Source organism: Glycine max, chromosome 20, assembly GCF_000004515.6.
Source record: "Glycine max cultivar Williams 82 chromosome 20, Glycine_max_v4.0, whole genome shotgun sequence".
NCBI lineage: Eukaryota > Viridiplantae > Streptophyta > Magnoliopsida > Fabales > Fabaceae > Glycine > Glycine max.
Genome location: NC_038256.2, coordinates 39862054 through 39877147, shown reverse-complemented (window position 1 = coordinate 39877147; position 15094 = coordinate 39862054). Strand labels below are relative to the sequence as shown.

The window sequence follows — 15094 nt, the reverse complement described above, 5'->3', positions numbered from 1 at the left end:
GTGGAAAGGTTGAAACACCATATAAGTCAAGAGAAGACCCATAAACCTGAGTCTTAAGGTCTATGGTTAGAGTGTGGTGTCAAATGTACCCCTCGAAAGTTGGTGACAGACAATGCACTGGCAATACACTGGAGAATAAAAATTATCATTATTCGTAATGAAAACCGCTAGAATTCACAATCTCACTTGGATCACTTCATTAAAAAAAAAATCAAATTAATTTTTTTTAAAAAAAATTTAGAAATGAAGTTGAATCTTTTAAATTAATTTAAGGTTGGGTATCAAACATTTACGTTTTAATCAAGAAATCAAATGTGAAAAAAAATTATATATGAAATTTAGCTCCTCTAAAATCAAAAGGTATATTGTAAACAAAGCATTCATTTATTTGAAAATCAACTGTTGAAAAACAAATACTTATATAACAAAATCTAAAGTTAAATACAATATTAATAGTTGAGTTTCTAATTAATGGTTATTAGCACAATTTATATTCTTCACTTTCACTTTAAAGATGTCAAATTTAAATATGATAAAAAAAATTACGAAGATTAGAAATAAATCAAGAAAAAAGTTGAATAAATTATATTTATAAATGCAATTTTTATATCCTATTAATTACTTGGAAAATAAACAAACACATTTCCGGTGTTTACAGAGGAAATGGATTTCAATTAAAAGAATCTCATTTCCTAAGAGAGTGGTGAAATCAAATAATATGTTTCATTCAACTAGTTTACATATTAATCTTTAGATTTTGGAGAACTTTAATATTAAAATGTTCATAAAAATAAATAAGGTTTTTTATTTACATGATCATTCCTCATTTTAGAAAGCTCTCAATCAAGGGAAAGGTTTAATTAGAAAATTCCTTTTCCCTCTTTACCCCCTTCTCCATCCGAACTTGCTATCAGACATGATTCTTCTAAAGTTAAGCTTCTAAAATGAGTATGTAAGGGTGTATTGTGATCTTAAAAAGGTTTAATTAGAAAATTCCTTTTCCCTCTTTACCCCCTTCTCCATCCGAACTTGCTATCAGACATGACTCTTCTAAAGTTAAGCTTCTAAAATGAGTATGTAAGGGTGTATTGTGATCTTAAAAAGCATTATAATTTTAACTTACTAAAATTCAAGTATACACCCTTACTCGCTCCTAATTTTAGAAAGCTCTCAAACAAGGGAAAGGTTTAATTAGAAATTTCCTTTTCCCTCTTTACCCCCTTCTCCACCCGAACTTGCTATCAGACATGACTCTTCTATAGTTAAGCTTCTAAAATAAGTATGTAAGGGTGTATTGTGATCTTAAAAGGCATTATAATTTTAACTTACTAAATTCAAGTGTAAATACACCCTTACTTGCTCATTCTAGATTTTTATTTTTTTACAGGACAAGTATGATTTACGCCAGTGTAATATGTGCAAGTGTAATGGACATTGAAGGTTCACTGAATCACTGTTGCTGCCACTCCAGAATTGCATTATGTAGAGCATAGTTAGGTACCAAATCTGTGTGATCTAGTTTGAGGTTTGTCATGGGGGAAGTGTCGTGGCCACTATTCAACCATCCTCTTATTGCCTCTTCTTCATACGTAAAGCCATCTGCAGCTATGTATGGATCTTCCATTACTTCCTGCAAAACCAAAAAGCAACGGTTATGATTATCACAAACAGGAACCAAGAAAGTAACCTCAAGGAAACCTAATGTTTTAATTGTGATTGCAATAATTAGCATATGTTATAACAACTGCAGTAGGTGGCAGAGAAAAGAATAACCTCTTAATTGCTTATATAAAATAAGAGTAGTGTTACAGCTACACAACAAAAACGAGAAAGAATTCTGATACAGTTCAAATAGATTCGAGGGTGATTATTGGATAAGATAAAGTTGTAATGACAACTCATCCATCCTACAGTTAATAAGAAGCTAACTCATTAGTCAAAAGTTTAGACAGGACAAAAAAACTGGTTATCTGGCATTTTCCATACAATAAAGACCAGTTTTTTTAAAAAAAATGAATTTGGAAAAATTAAGATCTTCACCTGGACAATGGGGCACACAAAATGGGAAGGAACACGACGAAGCTTCTTAGAAATCAAATGTGATGACGTGTCAATGCAAGTAGCTTTGAATGGTTCAAGAACACTCCAGATTTCTGACACAAGGTCTGGCCGGTTCAACCAAGTCTTTTCACAACACCTCAATGCTAAATATGCCAGCTGTTCGGTTTGAAAAAGCGGCCATTCACCAGATGAAAAGTCCAAGATTGCTTTAAAATTTTCCTTTTCCAATGCACATTTCATATCTCTAACTAGCCCCAAAAGGGGTCTTCCAGTTAGAAGTTGTAACAATATGACTCCAAAAGAATATACATCCGATTCTGGTGTAAGCTTGCCAGTGACAAAATACTCTGGATCCACATAAGCCAAACTTTCATTTGGGTTATTACATATTGTGCTTGTGTCAGCTGAATCCAAACTTTGCTGGACTAAACTGGGAATGCCCAAGTCACTGAGTTTGGCAACAAAGTTGGCATCAAGGAGAACCTTACTAGGTTTCAAATTCCCATGGATAATACAAGGCCCACTAGAGTGAAGGAAGATTAGAGCAGAGCATATGTCAGTAGCAATGGATATTCGAATTTGCCATGGAAGTGGATTCTTTTCTTTGTGGGCTAGATGGCTTTCGAGGCTGCCATTGTTTATGTACTCATACACAAGAGACCTAGACTCTGCACAGCTTCCCATTAGTGTTAACAGGTTTGGATGTCTTACCCTACTCAAGACCTCTACCTGAAATTCAACCAATAATATAGCCAAAGAAAAATAAAAATTTGTGAGTTCCTCACAGACAAAAAACCTTCGACAGAATCACAGTCAAGATTTTTTGGATCAACCACTCAATATAATTTACTCTCATAGATACATGAAGATCAGAAGCTTGGAATTTTGGTGTGTGTGTATATATATATATATATATATATATATATATATATTAATCTGATAACAGGAACCAATTGGACCAAACTGTAAAGTGAAAAGAAAATAGAACTCCAGACTCTGGAGACTTATAGCTGCTTAATAAATAAATAAAGTATAATTGCACCACACTATAATTCCTTTTTCTAAAAATTACATCAAATTATCCAAACATCTTCAGAAAATGAATCAGGCAGAATAAGTTATGAAGTGTTCCTGTTGTATTATATACCACAAGTCTTTGGAAATGGTAAAGATGATAAGTATTAATCAAGTAAAAACCAGAACTATTTCTGAAACCTTTCGGGGGGTTAATGAGCAATTTTTATAGGCTAGTTTTCAGGGTACCAAGTAGACACTATAATAGAGAATATAAGAGTACCTGATGTTGGAACTCTAATACACTCTGATGACCATAAGAGGGTAACATTTTTATGGCAACATGCATGTTGCGAAGCAGTCCCTTGTAAACACTTCCATACCTTCCCTCTCCAATCTTCCAAGATGGATCGAAATCATTAGTTGCCTCATTGATCTCCACAAAAGAAAATGCAGGGAATTCTACCCGATAAGAGGAAGTACCTGCTTCCCCAAATCTTCTCAGCACTTTTACTTCCCTAAGTGCATTTGCATGCTCTATCCTAAGCCTATCTCTCTGTTCCCTGAAACTTATCAAGAGGTCCACAGCTGATATGATCTTCTCCTCCAACTCTGTTTCCGTACACTGGGACTCAGAAATTTGGTTCATAAGTGCTGAATTTTGGTCTTGGACCATTTGCAATTCTTCAAGTATTTCATCTCGCTGATTCTTCATTTTCTGTACTTCTTGCTTTTCCCTTGCCAATTGTTCTTCAACTTCTTTTCTTCTTTGGATCTCCTTAGCACACTGGCTTTCAAATTCTTCATCCTAAGTTGAAGAAAGTTTTAGAAGAAAAATCGAATCAATTTAGTTCATTGATAATCAGACAGCAATTCATAGAAAACATATATTATAAATATCTACGCTAGCATGCCCATCTATATGAACAAGTAGCCATCTGCTGCATTAAGCTGATTATTTTTCATATCTAATACTTGGGCTTACATTTAACCCAAAGTGTCATATACATAAAGTAATGATGATAAGGGAAGCAGGTGATGAAGGCATTGTGTCTGACAGTTTGACCTAGATCAAGAGGAATATGGTAGTGCAAAAGATCTTTCTACATTGAAATTTAAGTATAAAGCTAGGATTAAAATAGAAAATGAAATGGAGACAATAGTCAGGCAATCTACCAAATTTTCATGCTTGGAATTATTGTAAAATTAAGGCAGCATGTTGAAGAACTAACAAGTCTAAACTACATGCCTCAACCTTCTTCAAAATGACAAGCCATGATCTTTGAGCTAGTTAAATTATGAAGCAGTCCAATGAAACATGTTTTGTCTTCTTATTTTCAAATATTATACTTATACCCCAAATAGAAACCAAGGAACAAAGTTTAAGAAACCAAACTTGAGACACCATTAGAAGAAAAAAGATACTATAATTTTTTTTATGTTAGTAGAGAAAAAATTTGTCATCAACTTCCATATTACTATTTTCTACTTTCCATCTCTTTAATGCCACTTCATATCCTTTCGGTTTTGCGCTCTTGGCATCTATGATGCTTCTTTCCAGTCGACAATTTATTTTTCTTGCTTGTTCCCTTTCTTCTTTTTCCTCCAGCAAAAAAAAATCATGAATAATGCAAAATTTACAAATTAGTTTAAAACAGAAAGAAGATTCAGATTATGGATTGAAATCAATAGGATTTTATAGACTGAGAACAATATCCAAAACCCCTCTGATACACTCTCTAATCTTATTCACAAGTAGAGCTGGCAAAATGGACTACGCCAGCTGGACCGGACCGAGTTGGACACAAAAATGTTGGCCCAAATAGAAACGGGCCGATTTGGACTGACCCAAATAGAAATGGGCCTATTTGCACTGGGCCAGACTGGACTCAAGAAAAATAGGCCCAAATTCCACCTGGCCTATTTTGGCCCAATATTTTTTATTTTAATCTTTTTTCTTTTGAATTTGTATACATTTAGACAAAAAATAAAAAATAAAACGGACCATTATGGACCGGCTCAATTGACCACCGGGCTTGACTGGACTTCAAAAAAGAGGCCCACATAGAATATGGGCTGGCCTGGTCCATCCCACTTTTCTCGCTTGGCCTAGTGGACCAGGCTGGGCCAGGCCGCCCATTTTGTCACCCCTATTCACAAGCAATCATAACTTTCAAGTGAAGACTCATGAACAAAAATTCTCCTCCAGTCCTACCATAAAAGAGTAGTGGCACACTAGAAAATGTAAAGTATGAAACAGATACTTTTACGCCAAGGATGAAGGAGAAAAATCACCTCTCACCTCATGAAACATCATATCTGCCAATTTTGACCTGTGCATGACATTATTAAACGGCCATTTTGAATTTAAGGAATGGTGGGAATGGACACTTTTTATCTCTTTCATATCATCAAAATCTGCAGAAACCTGTCACAAGTTATTCCCCTGACAGTCCTTATAGAAAATGATAAATGACCTGGGCTGACAAATACCTATGCCATTTTAAAATTGACAACAAAGGAAAAAAAGAAAAAGAAACAACTAGCAAGAATACCAAAATATTTCAATGCATCATCAGGAATCGATTCTGATTTGATCTTTTCTGATTGCTTGGCATCTGTATTTTGATTGAGCACCAGCAGTGCAGGGCCAGTCTCTATGTCAGAAGTATGCTTACTATATTCCCTAAGTCAATTTGCACATTTCATAGAAGTGGAAGACAAATTATCAGCTGAATGAGTTGTTACCAACATTACAGAATATGGTAAAAAAAATGAAGTAAAAGATCAAAACTTGTTATAAAGTCATTTAAATGATTAAATACTTACTAAAATCAAATTCTTCTAAAATTCAATCTACAGATGGGCATTAATGGATCAATTGATCAAAAGCTATCCCCCAACCCCATATGGAAATTCTCTCATTAGGTTTTTTTATCATTTTACCACCAAGTGTGATGGTCGTCTGACCTTTAAGTGATTTTTCAAATTTGGTCATTTATGGAATGTTCAATGATCATGATTCACCCCTCATATTTCTCAGATAATACTAGCTTAAGTAGATGGGAAGAGTTAGGACCAGTGGCGGATGCAGAAATTTTTATCAGTGGGGACAAGAAATAATTTTAATTTGGTTAAAAAATTTAAATATATGTTTTTAGTCCCTAATAAATTAGTGAATCTTGTTTAGAGTCTCTAATAAAAAAAAATTGTATTAAATCCCTGATAAAACTAAAATTTTGTTTTTAGTTCTATTTATTTTGTTTTAGTCCTTCTAATATATATCTATTTTTTCATTTTAGTCCTTATAAAATTTTGTTCATTTTGTATTTGTTCCTTTGAAAAATATTTGATAAGGACTAATAACAAATGATCTATATATTATAGGGACAAAAATGAAAAAATAGATATATAAAAGGACTAAAACAAAATAACAATGACCAAAATATTTTTTTTGTTTTATTTGGGATTCAACGCAAAAATAATTTTATTAAGGACCAAAAACAAAATTTGTTAATTTATCGAGGACCAAAAACATAGTTTATAAGTGTCATCTAAAATCATGGAACCACATTGAACCAAATAAATAAATTAAATGATCAAATTGAACCTAAAATATAAATTAGATAACAAAAATAGTAATTAAACCTAAAAATTAAAAGGATAAAGTAGTAAATTTATTCTCTCTATTTTATTTTTTATATTTTATACATTCATTTTTAAAAAAATCATCTTATGGGACAATACCTATTTTTTAGTGGGGGCAAAAAAAAATTATTACACATATACAAATAAAAAAAAAATCTTGTGGGGGGCAATTGCCCCCAGACCCTCTCGTGTGCATCTGCTAGTGGTTAGGAACCCATAATTGGGTTCTGTTCAGTAAAAGAGTTGAGAAAAACAGAGAAAGACAAAGGAAAAAAAACTTGGTAGTGTTCACTTAATTACAAAAAAAAAAAACCTAACGAGAGAATTTCTCCTTCCAAGGGTTTCCCTTTTTATAACGGACCTAAGCCCAGTTATTAAATGATAAAAAAACAAAATGAATGACCTTATACTCTCCTCCCACTATTTAAGCTAATCACCCAACTAATTCTGTAACTAACTACTTTTGACCAACTCTAAAGTCTCTAACTACTTTTCCTTATTTGCTTTTATTCTTCTATTGTCGGCCCTATGAGGAAGCCACACTACAAGCAATATCCTATTTCCTTATCACCCATTGTTAGTGGCATCTGAACCTGGGAACTCCAATATGTAAAGCCAGTGCTCAATCATTGGTGTGTCCCCCCACGAACCATCAGATCCATTTTATCTATAAGTGACCAAATCATCTTAGAAAATTCTCCCTCATCTTATCCTCAATCAGCCTACTGCTCTACTTCCTTACCTGTTACTTGTAATGTGGTCTTCTTTCCTTGCCTATTATTTTTTATTTTCTAATCATAAAACCATTCATCAATTAAAAAATTGCAGGCAAATCAAATTGAATGAATATGCTGTTTAACGGCTTGTCCATCCATATCATAAATTTCTCTGAAGATATTAAAAAGGACACTCGTGCAGTTCAACTAATCTACATAAGACATCACAATGATGTCATTGCACTGCAAATGTCATTTTCGTTTACATTTTTACCTATTACATATGACGTTACCCTTGCAAATGAACCACGTATTACAGGATAGCAATGCTTGTTCACGTACAAAAATAGCTTTCTCCGACTCTTGCTTAGCCAGTTTGCTGCAATTCCGACCACTATAGTTCAGTAATGATATAAAAGATGCATATTAACACAGCTCTAAGACAGACTTGAACGAAAAATCAGGAAATAATTTTTCATTTAACCAGAAAGGAATAGCCAATTTATTTGGATATCCAACTCTGCTTCATTTTCTTACATAGCAATTATAAACTTTGTTGAACATTAAGCTAGTTCAGTTCTCTTATCAATATCCTCAAGCCAAGTGGTACTTTCTAGTCGTAATTTTTTTTCAGTACCAGTGACCCAACATGAACAACAATGTAATATGGTGGGGATTAAGGTAGAACCTTTTGCAAAAAATTGAAAACATCAAGAGTGCAGCATAGCTGTCCAATATCTAGGCATATCTGAAATGGAAAACCCCTATAAAAAAACTATATACAGAATGGTAGAAGACCTCCATAAACACAATGTCACAATCCTATCCCAAAGAAAGTTGAGGAACCATCACCATGAAGACAGAGATCATCTAGTCCAATATTGTTCTCTTTTCTTTAAGCAGCTCCAGTTTTAAAGCACAAGTTTCCAATAACGTCAAGAGGATAAGGAAAATGGAAATTAGTGAGAGCATTAAAATCTACGGAGTACCAATACTTTCATTTGCTATCTGTATTTGATAATTGATATCAATACTCTTGGATACTTCACCAATACATATCTATGAAGTATACAAGCCATTAAAAAAAGTTTATGAAAATCTAATATGGCTACATGTGAGACATAGAAGCATGTGTCATAAGAAAACATAGAAGCATTGTCCATTAAATTAATGAACCAAAAAATGGAAATTGTCCTTTCTATGGATGATCTCAAGAAAGGAATAAGGTTGATACTATTCCTATTTGTAGACAACAGGAAGTGATTTATGATAACAATGATTTATAATTTTTATTCTGTGTAATGTCCAAGAAGTATGTTCTTAATTTGAATTTGCAAAATTGCAATTGCATATTTATTATATTTTGTGAATTTTTATACAAATCTATATATGTATATTACACGTCCTATATGTTTTTAGAATAATAATATCGCCATATCAGATACGTATCATATCTGATCCACATATTGCATCTGTGCAACATAGATTAAAATTAAAGCTACTGAGGTTTGGAATTGATACCCCAAGTTATATCCGTCTGCTGCTGCTGCTCCCATTACAAGCCATCTAATATTGTGTTGAGCAATAGCTTTTGTGATTCCTTTCTCAATATCATCCATCTCAATCAACAATTTGTAGGCTCGTACCTATGAACATATGCCAAAATGTAAACAAAATCTGGATTTTTTCAAGAAATAGCTATTAACAATACAAGCATCTTCCTAATTATTACCTTGAACTGTTTAAATTTAATTAAAATCCAAAGTTCACAATATGCTTTGGAGAAGGTAGTCACTATTTTATTGTGCTACCTAGTTGTCCTTAAAATAAAGGGAAAAGTTTAATTTGCCTCCTTCAACTTAGTATCATGCATACTTTGGTCCTCAATCTTTAAAAAATGCAACACAAACCCTATAAATTGTTATATTTTTAAGGACCAAAGTGCAGTTGAACCCAAGTTAGAGAAGGTAAATTAAATTATTTCTGTTCATGTTTGATGCAAAATTATGGAGTGACTAAACCACAAACTTTAAAAAGTTTAAGGATCACATTGCACATTTAAGTTTACAGAGGACTAAAATGCACATGTAAATGGGATTTTCTTTTTTACTAAAATAAATACAGTTACACTACATATTTATTGTCAATAATTTGTCAACAGAAATGAAGAAATAAGAAAAAGATAATACCCCTGCTGGGACCAGAGTGAGAATGTATTGGTCTAGAAGTTCATGCACTTTTTGATTTCCATGCTCCTGGAATGCTTTGATCGCATGGTCTTTTGGTTCATACCCAGAGAGATTTCTGTCAGCTGCACATGATTAAAAAAATGTTTGTAGTTTGTTAAATACTACCAAACTATCAGATAAGATCTACGCTACCCAGGACGAATATAGCCAGAACAAGCTCAGTACTTACTAGAACAGTTATATGCCAGAAATAAGAGCCAGAACCAAAATAGAGCATGTAGTTTTCTCTCTTTCCTTCTCACTCTTTAATTTTTAAGCCAGATAATTACATTCCACTACAACATTAGTATCATAGCTGATTTGATGACAAATGACAAAAACAAGTATCTAAGATTCAATGCCTCCTCAATCCTTAACCATTACTCTCTCTGTTAAACATCGGAGAAATTTTTACCAACAGGCCACGAGCACACCACATAAGTGAACTAACACCACACTTTAACCCGGCTTAGGTTTATGGGTTTTCTCTTCACTTATATAGTGCTCAACTTTTCCATTATTATCCAATGTGTGACTTCACCTCACACTTGTACTCCAACACATGTCCTTTGCAGACATTTTCGTCAAACACAAAGTCAGTTCTAGGCAAATGAGTTGAGTTATTTGTGATTTATTCAAAACTTGTTCAATTTTAGTCATATAAACGAGTCATTCCCTAGTTTTATAAGCTTAATATTAAAGGCTCGTGATTCGTGAATATCTTATGAAAGCATGTGAGTGAGTGTATGTGAGAGACACAATCACAAAAAAGATTTAGATAAGAAAGATGGTATTGATGATGATCATCATCACCATCATTATCATCATCATAATAATAATAATAAGGCAAAATTGCACTTTTGGTCCCCCAGTTTATCACCAATTTCGGATTTGGTCCCCCTATAATTTAATTCATAAATTTGGTCCCCCAATTTTATAAATCCCTGCAAAATTGGTTCAAGAAGCCCGATTTGGACGTTGACCGTTAGCCTCAGACGTTGACTGCCACGTGTCAATGTTTGAGTGATTTCCTGTAAAGGCTTCATTTTTTGTAGATAAAGTTGTACTTTTCATCCCCCAGTTTTACTCCAATTTCGATTTTGGTCCCCTTATAATTAATTCGCACATTTGGTCCCTCAGTTTTATAAATCTCTTTATAAATTCAGCCAAATTTCATTATTGGAGAAGTTGTATTTCAAATTTCAAACAAAAATACCATTGTCATACATAGGCCACTTGAGCCGTCGTATACACATAATACCGCATGGGGGAGCAAAAAAAGAAAAAAATAGGAGGTTATTACAAAACCTGTTAGAGTAAGAGATTTGAAAATTTCTGACCCAGGTTGGGATTCATGCGCCACTTTTCCAAGTTGAACAACCCCAGAAGTGGGAGAGAGACAAAGAGTGATTTTTCTTTGGGTTCCAAGTGAGTGAAAAACTTGCGATGAAAAAGAAGTGCGAGATTTATCAAGATCTACCATGTCTCTAGTACCAATAGTTAAACCATTCAAAAGACCAATTTTGCAGGAACAATTTATAAAGGGATTTATAAAACTGAGGGACTAAATGTGTGAATTAAACTATAGGGGGACCAAAATCGAAATTGGAGTAAAACGGAGGGACCAAAAATGCAATTTTACCTACAAAAAATGAAGCCTCCACAGGGAACCACTCAGACGTTGACACATGGCATTGACACGTGGCAGTCAATGTTTGAGGTTAACGGTCAACGTCCAAATCGGACTTCCGAGACCAATTTTACAGGGATTTATAAAACTGGGGGCCAAATTTATGAATTAAATTATAGGGGGACCAAATCCGTAATTGGAGATAAAGTGGGTGACCAATTTTACAATTTTGCCTAATAATAATAATAGTGTACATATGTTTATCACTTAGTAAATTGTAATTTATATAAAAAATGTAATTTTATTTAGAGAATTATAATTACTTGCATTTCACAGATCTTTAACTGTCTTCTTATTCTTTACTTCTTCATCCAGCATTGAAATGTCCACGATTTAATAAGCTTAAAAATTATTCAAGATGAAGTCTAATAAAGGGAAAAATAAAACAGTTAAGCTATAAAAAAAAGTTAAACAAGAGATCAAACTTAATATTTTTAAACAAACCAAGCCCAAGCCTTAAATTTGGCTAATCGAATCAATGAAGCAGGCTTAAGCTTCATCTTTTCATTTGCAAGTCAAACCTAGGCTTCAAGTCATCAGCTTGACTCACATCAAGTGCTCAATAGACTCGATTACACTCTTATCCATGTTCTTTGAAACCTTGATACACTTATCACAAGTCAACCCAATCAGCTAATTACCTAAACAGATTCACCATCTATAGCTTCATCATTCATTTCATCAATTACTAGCCGTACATGCAAAACGACACAATCCAACAGTTCAATTCAGCATTATCGATCTTCCTTTCTTCTTCAACAAGGTTCTCGAGAACATTTTTAAAGTGATAAAAAAGAAGATAGCAATCCGTAGATTAGAAACACATGATCCAATCCAACCCAAAAACTAGATCCCAAATTAGCAAACATTCAAATCCAACAACCAAAAATTAGAGTAATAATTAAGCAATCCACCAACAAATTTTCCACTCAAACTTGATACCTACGTCAAACGTTTGATAATCAGAAAACAACCACAATATCCATAAAAATAACAGTAAAATGTTTTAGGTTGAAAAAGGAAAAAACGTTAATGAAGAGAAACTCACAGAATGAATTGAGAGAGTGAGGTTGGTGAATATGAAGAAGGCAGATTTCTTTGCCGGAGAAATTCTTAACCGTCCAATGCAACAGTTGCTGCGTCTTCTCGGCGTTCTTTCCGACCGCCACATACACCGTGTCTGTGTCGGCGTCTTCCACGATGCTACCCATCGGATCCGAACAAACCGAATTGCGGTGAGAATCGGCGTTCGGTGGAATCGTTCCGAGTTGCGGAGACTCAGCGAGTCGTGAATCCGAGGCAGAAGACGGTAGTTAAACAGAAGACAGAAGAGTCAACAGGGATTGGAAGAAGGAAGTTACTCATTTGTGAGGGAGTGAAGAGTGTGTGTGGGAATTGAAGTGAAGGAGAACTGGAGAAGCAATTGATTTTTATTTTTATGGAACCAAACGCTTTGAAAAAATTGTTTTCTTCTGAGTGGGTCCCTTGGGATAATAAGCGTTGGTGAACCATTGGATAACAAGGGTTAATCACCTTTCATCAACAACTTTAAAAAAATTATATATATTATTTGAAAGGGTAATGATATGGTATGAAATATCAACAAAGATTGTTGGTGAGGAAGAAACTCAAACAGTATTAGTTATATTTATTGTTTGCTTATCTTCTTTGAGTATATTTGTTGTATCTTGTTACTCAGTACGGATACAGCTTGAGTATTGCAAAAAAAAATACCATTATATGCTAAAATAAATAAAAACTTACAACATGATCAATGCAAATTGTAATAAAGCAAGTAATCAAGCCAAATGAAAAGACAGATTATCCCCCAAATAAATTGTTGGCTCGTATAAATTATGAAGAAGGTTCGAATAAGAGTTTCTTACAAGGGGTGCACGTCTCTTTCGTCTTGTAACAAATTACAGAATAATATATGATAACTATAAAATAATAATATAAACGTCAAAGAGAGAAACAGCTAAGAAAAATAAAACAAAGCAGGAAATGCGAAAATTTAAACTATATTGATTTTATGTTTAGGAAGCCGCCAACAGCTAAATGATGTTCTGTTTCAAGTTTTTTTTCTTTTACATCCAACAAGTGTTTTTATAATTAAGACACCGGCACACTTTTACAGGGAAGTCATACTTTTTTTTTTATAAGAAAATAGTAAAACAGGGGAATACCCTCAATACTACTAAGCAAGTTCACATGTGGCGCACTTTTATAGCGAATAGATGCAGACTCTAAGAAAGAAGAAATATCCAGAAAAGGAATAGAAGCTACGAAGCTTCACATCAACATACTACTTGTTGTCATGTTTCCATGTGAAGCTCTGCTATGATATTCTTCTCGTAAATTATTCGTCTCTGAATATTACAATTTATAAGTAGTGTAACAAAAAAAAGTATCAACTATATTTTCGTTTTTGAGAAGAAGGATACAATTCTAACAAAGATAATTTTTTTAAGTATAACTTTTTATAAAATGTTATAATAAAAATTTATTAAAATCCAAATCACTTGATCATAAAAATAAAAATAAAAATATTATATTCTTATATTATTTTATTACAAAATGCCCTTTTAAAATTTGTAAGATTATTTTATTACAAAATGCCCTTTTAAAATTTATTAAAATCCAAATCACTTGATCATAAAAATAAAAATAAAAATATTATATTCGTATATTATTTTATTACAAAATGCCCTTTTAAAATTTGTATGATTATTTTATTACAAAATGCCCTTTTAAAATTTCAATATGCTCACACATCTTTTTTTTACTTAGAGTGCATTATTAACCTACACTAAATTATTTAGAGAAAAAAATCAATACAAAGGCACGTCAGAGGAGGGGATGTCGCGGCTTGGGAAGCTCCTAAAGAACGACACATGCAAGGCAATGAAGGAAGAAGTTGTTGGTGCTGATCCAAAATCTGGAGTCGTGACATTAGGAAAGATGGCTTTAGTGGAGAGAAAATGCATTAACGGTGAGATATGAGAGAGAAACATAATTTTTTTTATTAACTTAAATACACAATTATTGTAATACCCTTTAAACAAATAAATTCAAAATAAGGTAATGATTTGGTGTAAGTTGTTAATGCACTTCAACTGAAAAAGAAGTGTGAGTGTATTAATAAATTTCTTATATCTCTTATTTTTTTTAGGAAAAAAAAGTATTTGTATAAATTACATATTCAGTGAAATTTTTTAAAAAATATTATAATTTATTTTTTTAACTGAAAAATTACAACTTGCTAAATAATCCTTTTAAAAGAATAAAAATACTTATTTTGAATATGACCCTGGCACCGAGGAGGCAATTGGGAGGAAACTCCGACCATTTGATGAATCTTGGTTGTTGGAAATGAGTAAATTGTATTGGTGTATGACAATTATACTTTCATTAAGTTTAATTATTTAATATTTTTTATAAAAAAGTTTAATTATTCAATTAATCAACTTAATTTTTCACCTCATGTTTTTTTTAACAGATTTTTCAACTCATGTTAAACTTATTTAATTTATAAACTAAATCTATTAATGATCAGCAAAAAGAAAACTAAATTTATTAATTAAATTACCTAATTTTTAGATGAAATATATACCAGTGAGAAGAATTACAAACTCATTGTTACTGGCCCAATTGAGTCAACAATATATATATATATATATATATATAAAAGTTATTATAATTTTTTAGTATCTGAGTTTGATTTCTTACTTATTAAA

General features: G+C 32.7%; 1 protein-coding gene across 3 annotated transcripts; it reads right to left on the bottom strand.

The window, feature by feature from the left end:
* Positions 1-755: 755 nt before the first annotated feature.
* Positions 756-13771, bottom strand: LOC100787938 (U-box domain-containing protein 32). 3 transcript variants are annotated; one of them, XM_006606066.4, is made up of 9 exons: positions 12406-13771; positions 9629-9750; positions 8961-9085; positions 7714-7818; positions 5631-5761; positions 5378-5493; positions 3359-3883; positions 2041-2790; positions 756-1630 (listed from the first exon to the last, which is right to left on the bottom strand). In XM_006606066.4, the coding sequence occupies exons 1-9, from the start codon at positions 12566-12568 to the stop codon at positions 1451-1453; spliced, it is 2217 nt and encodes a 738-aa protein (XP_006606129.1). In that variant the 5' UTR covers positions 12569-13771; the 3' UTR covers positions 756-1450. The 3 variants fall into 3 exon arrangements, with proteins under 3 accessions (XP_006606129.1, XP_006606131.1, XP_006606132.1); XM_006606068.4 differs by lacking the exons at positions 9629-9750; positions 12406-13771 and adding an exon at positions 8128-8187 and having other exon boundaries at positions 8961-9044; XM_006606069.4 differs by lacking the exons at positions 8961-9085; positions 9629-9750; positions 12406-13771 and adding exons at positions 8128-8187; positions 8292-8331.
* Positions 13772-15094: the final 1323 nt, after the last annotated feature.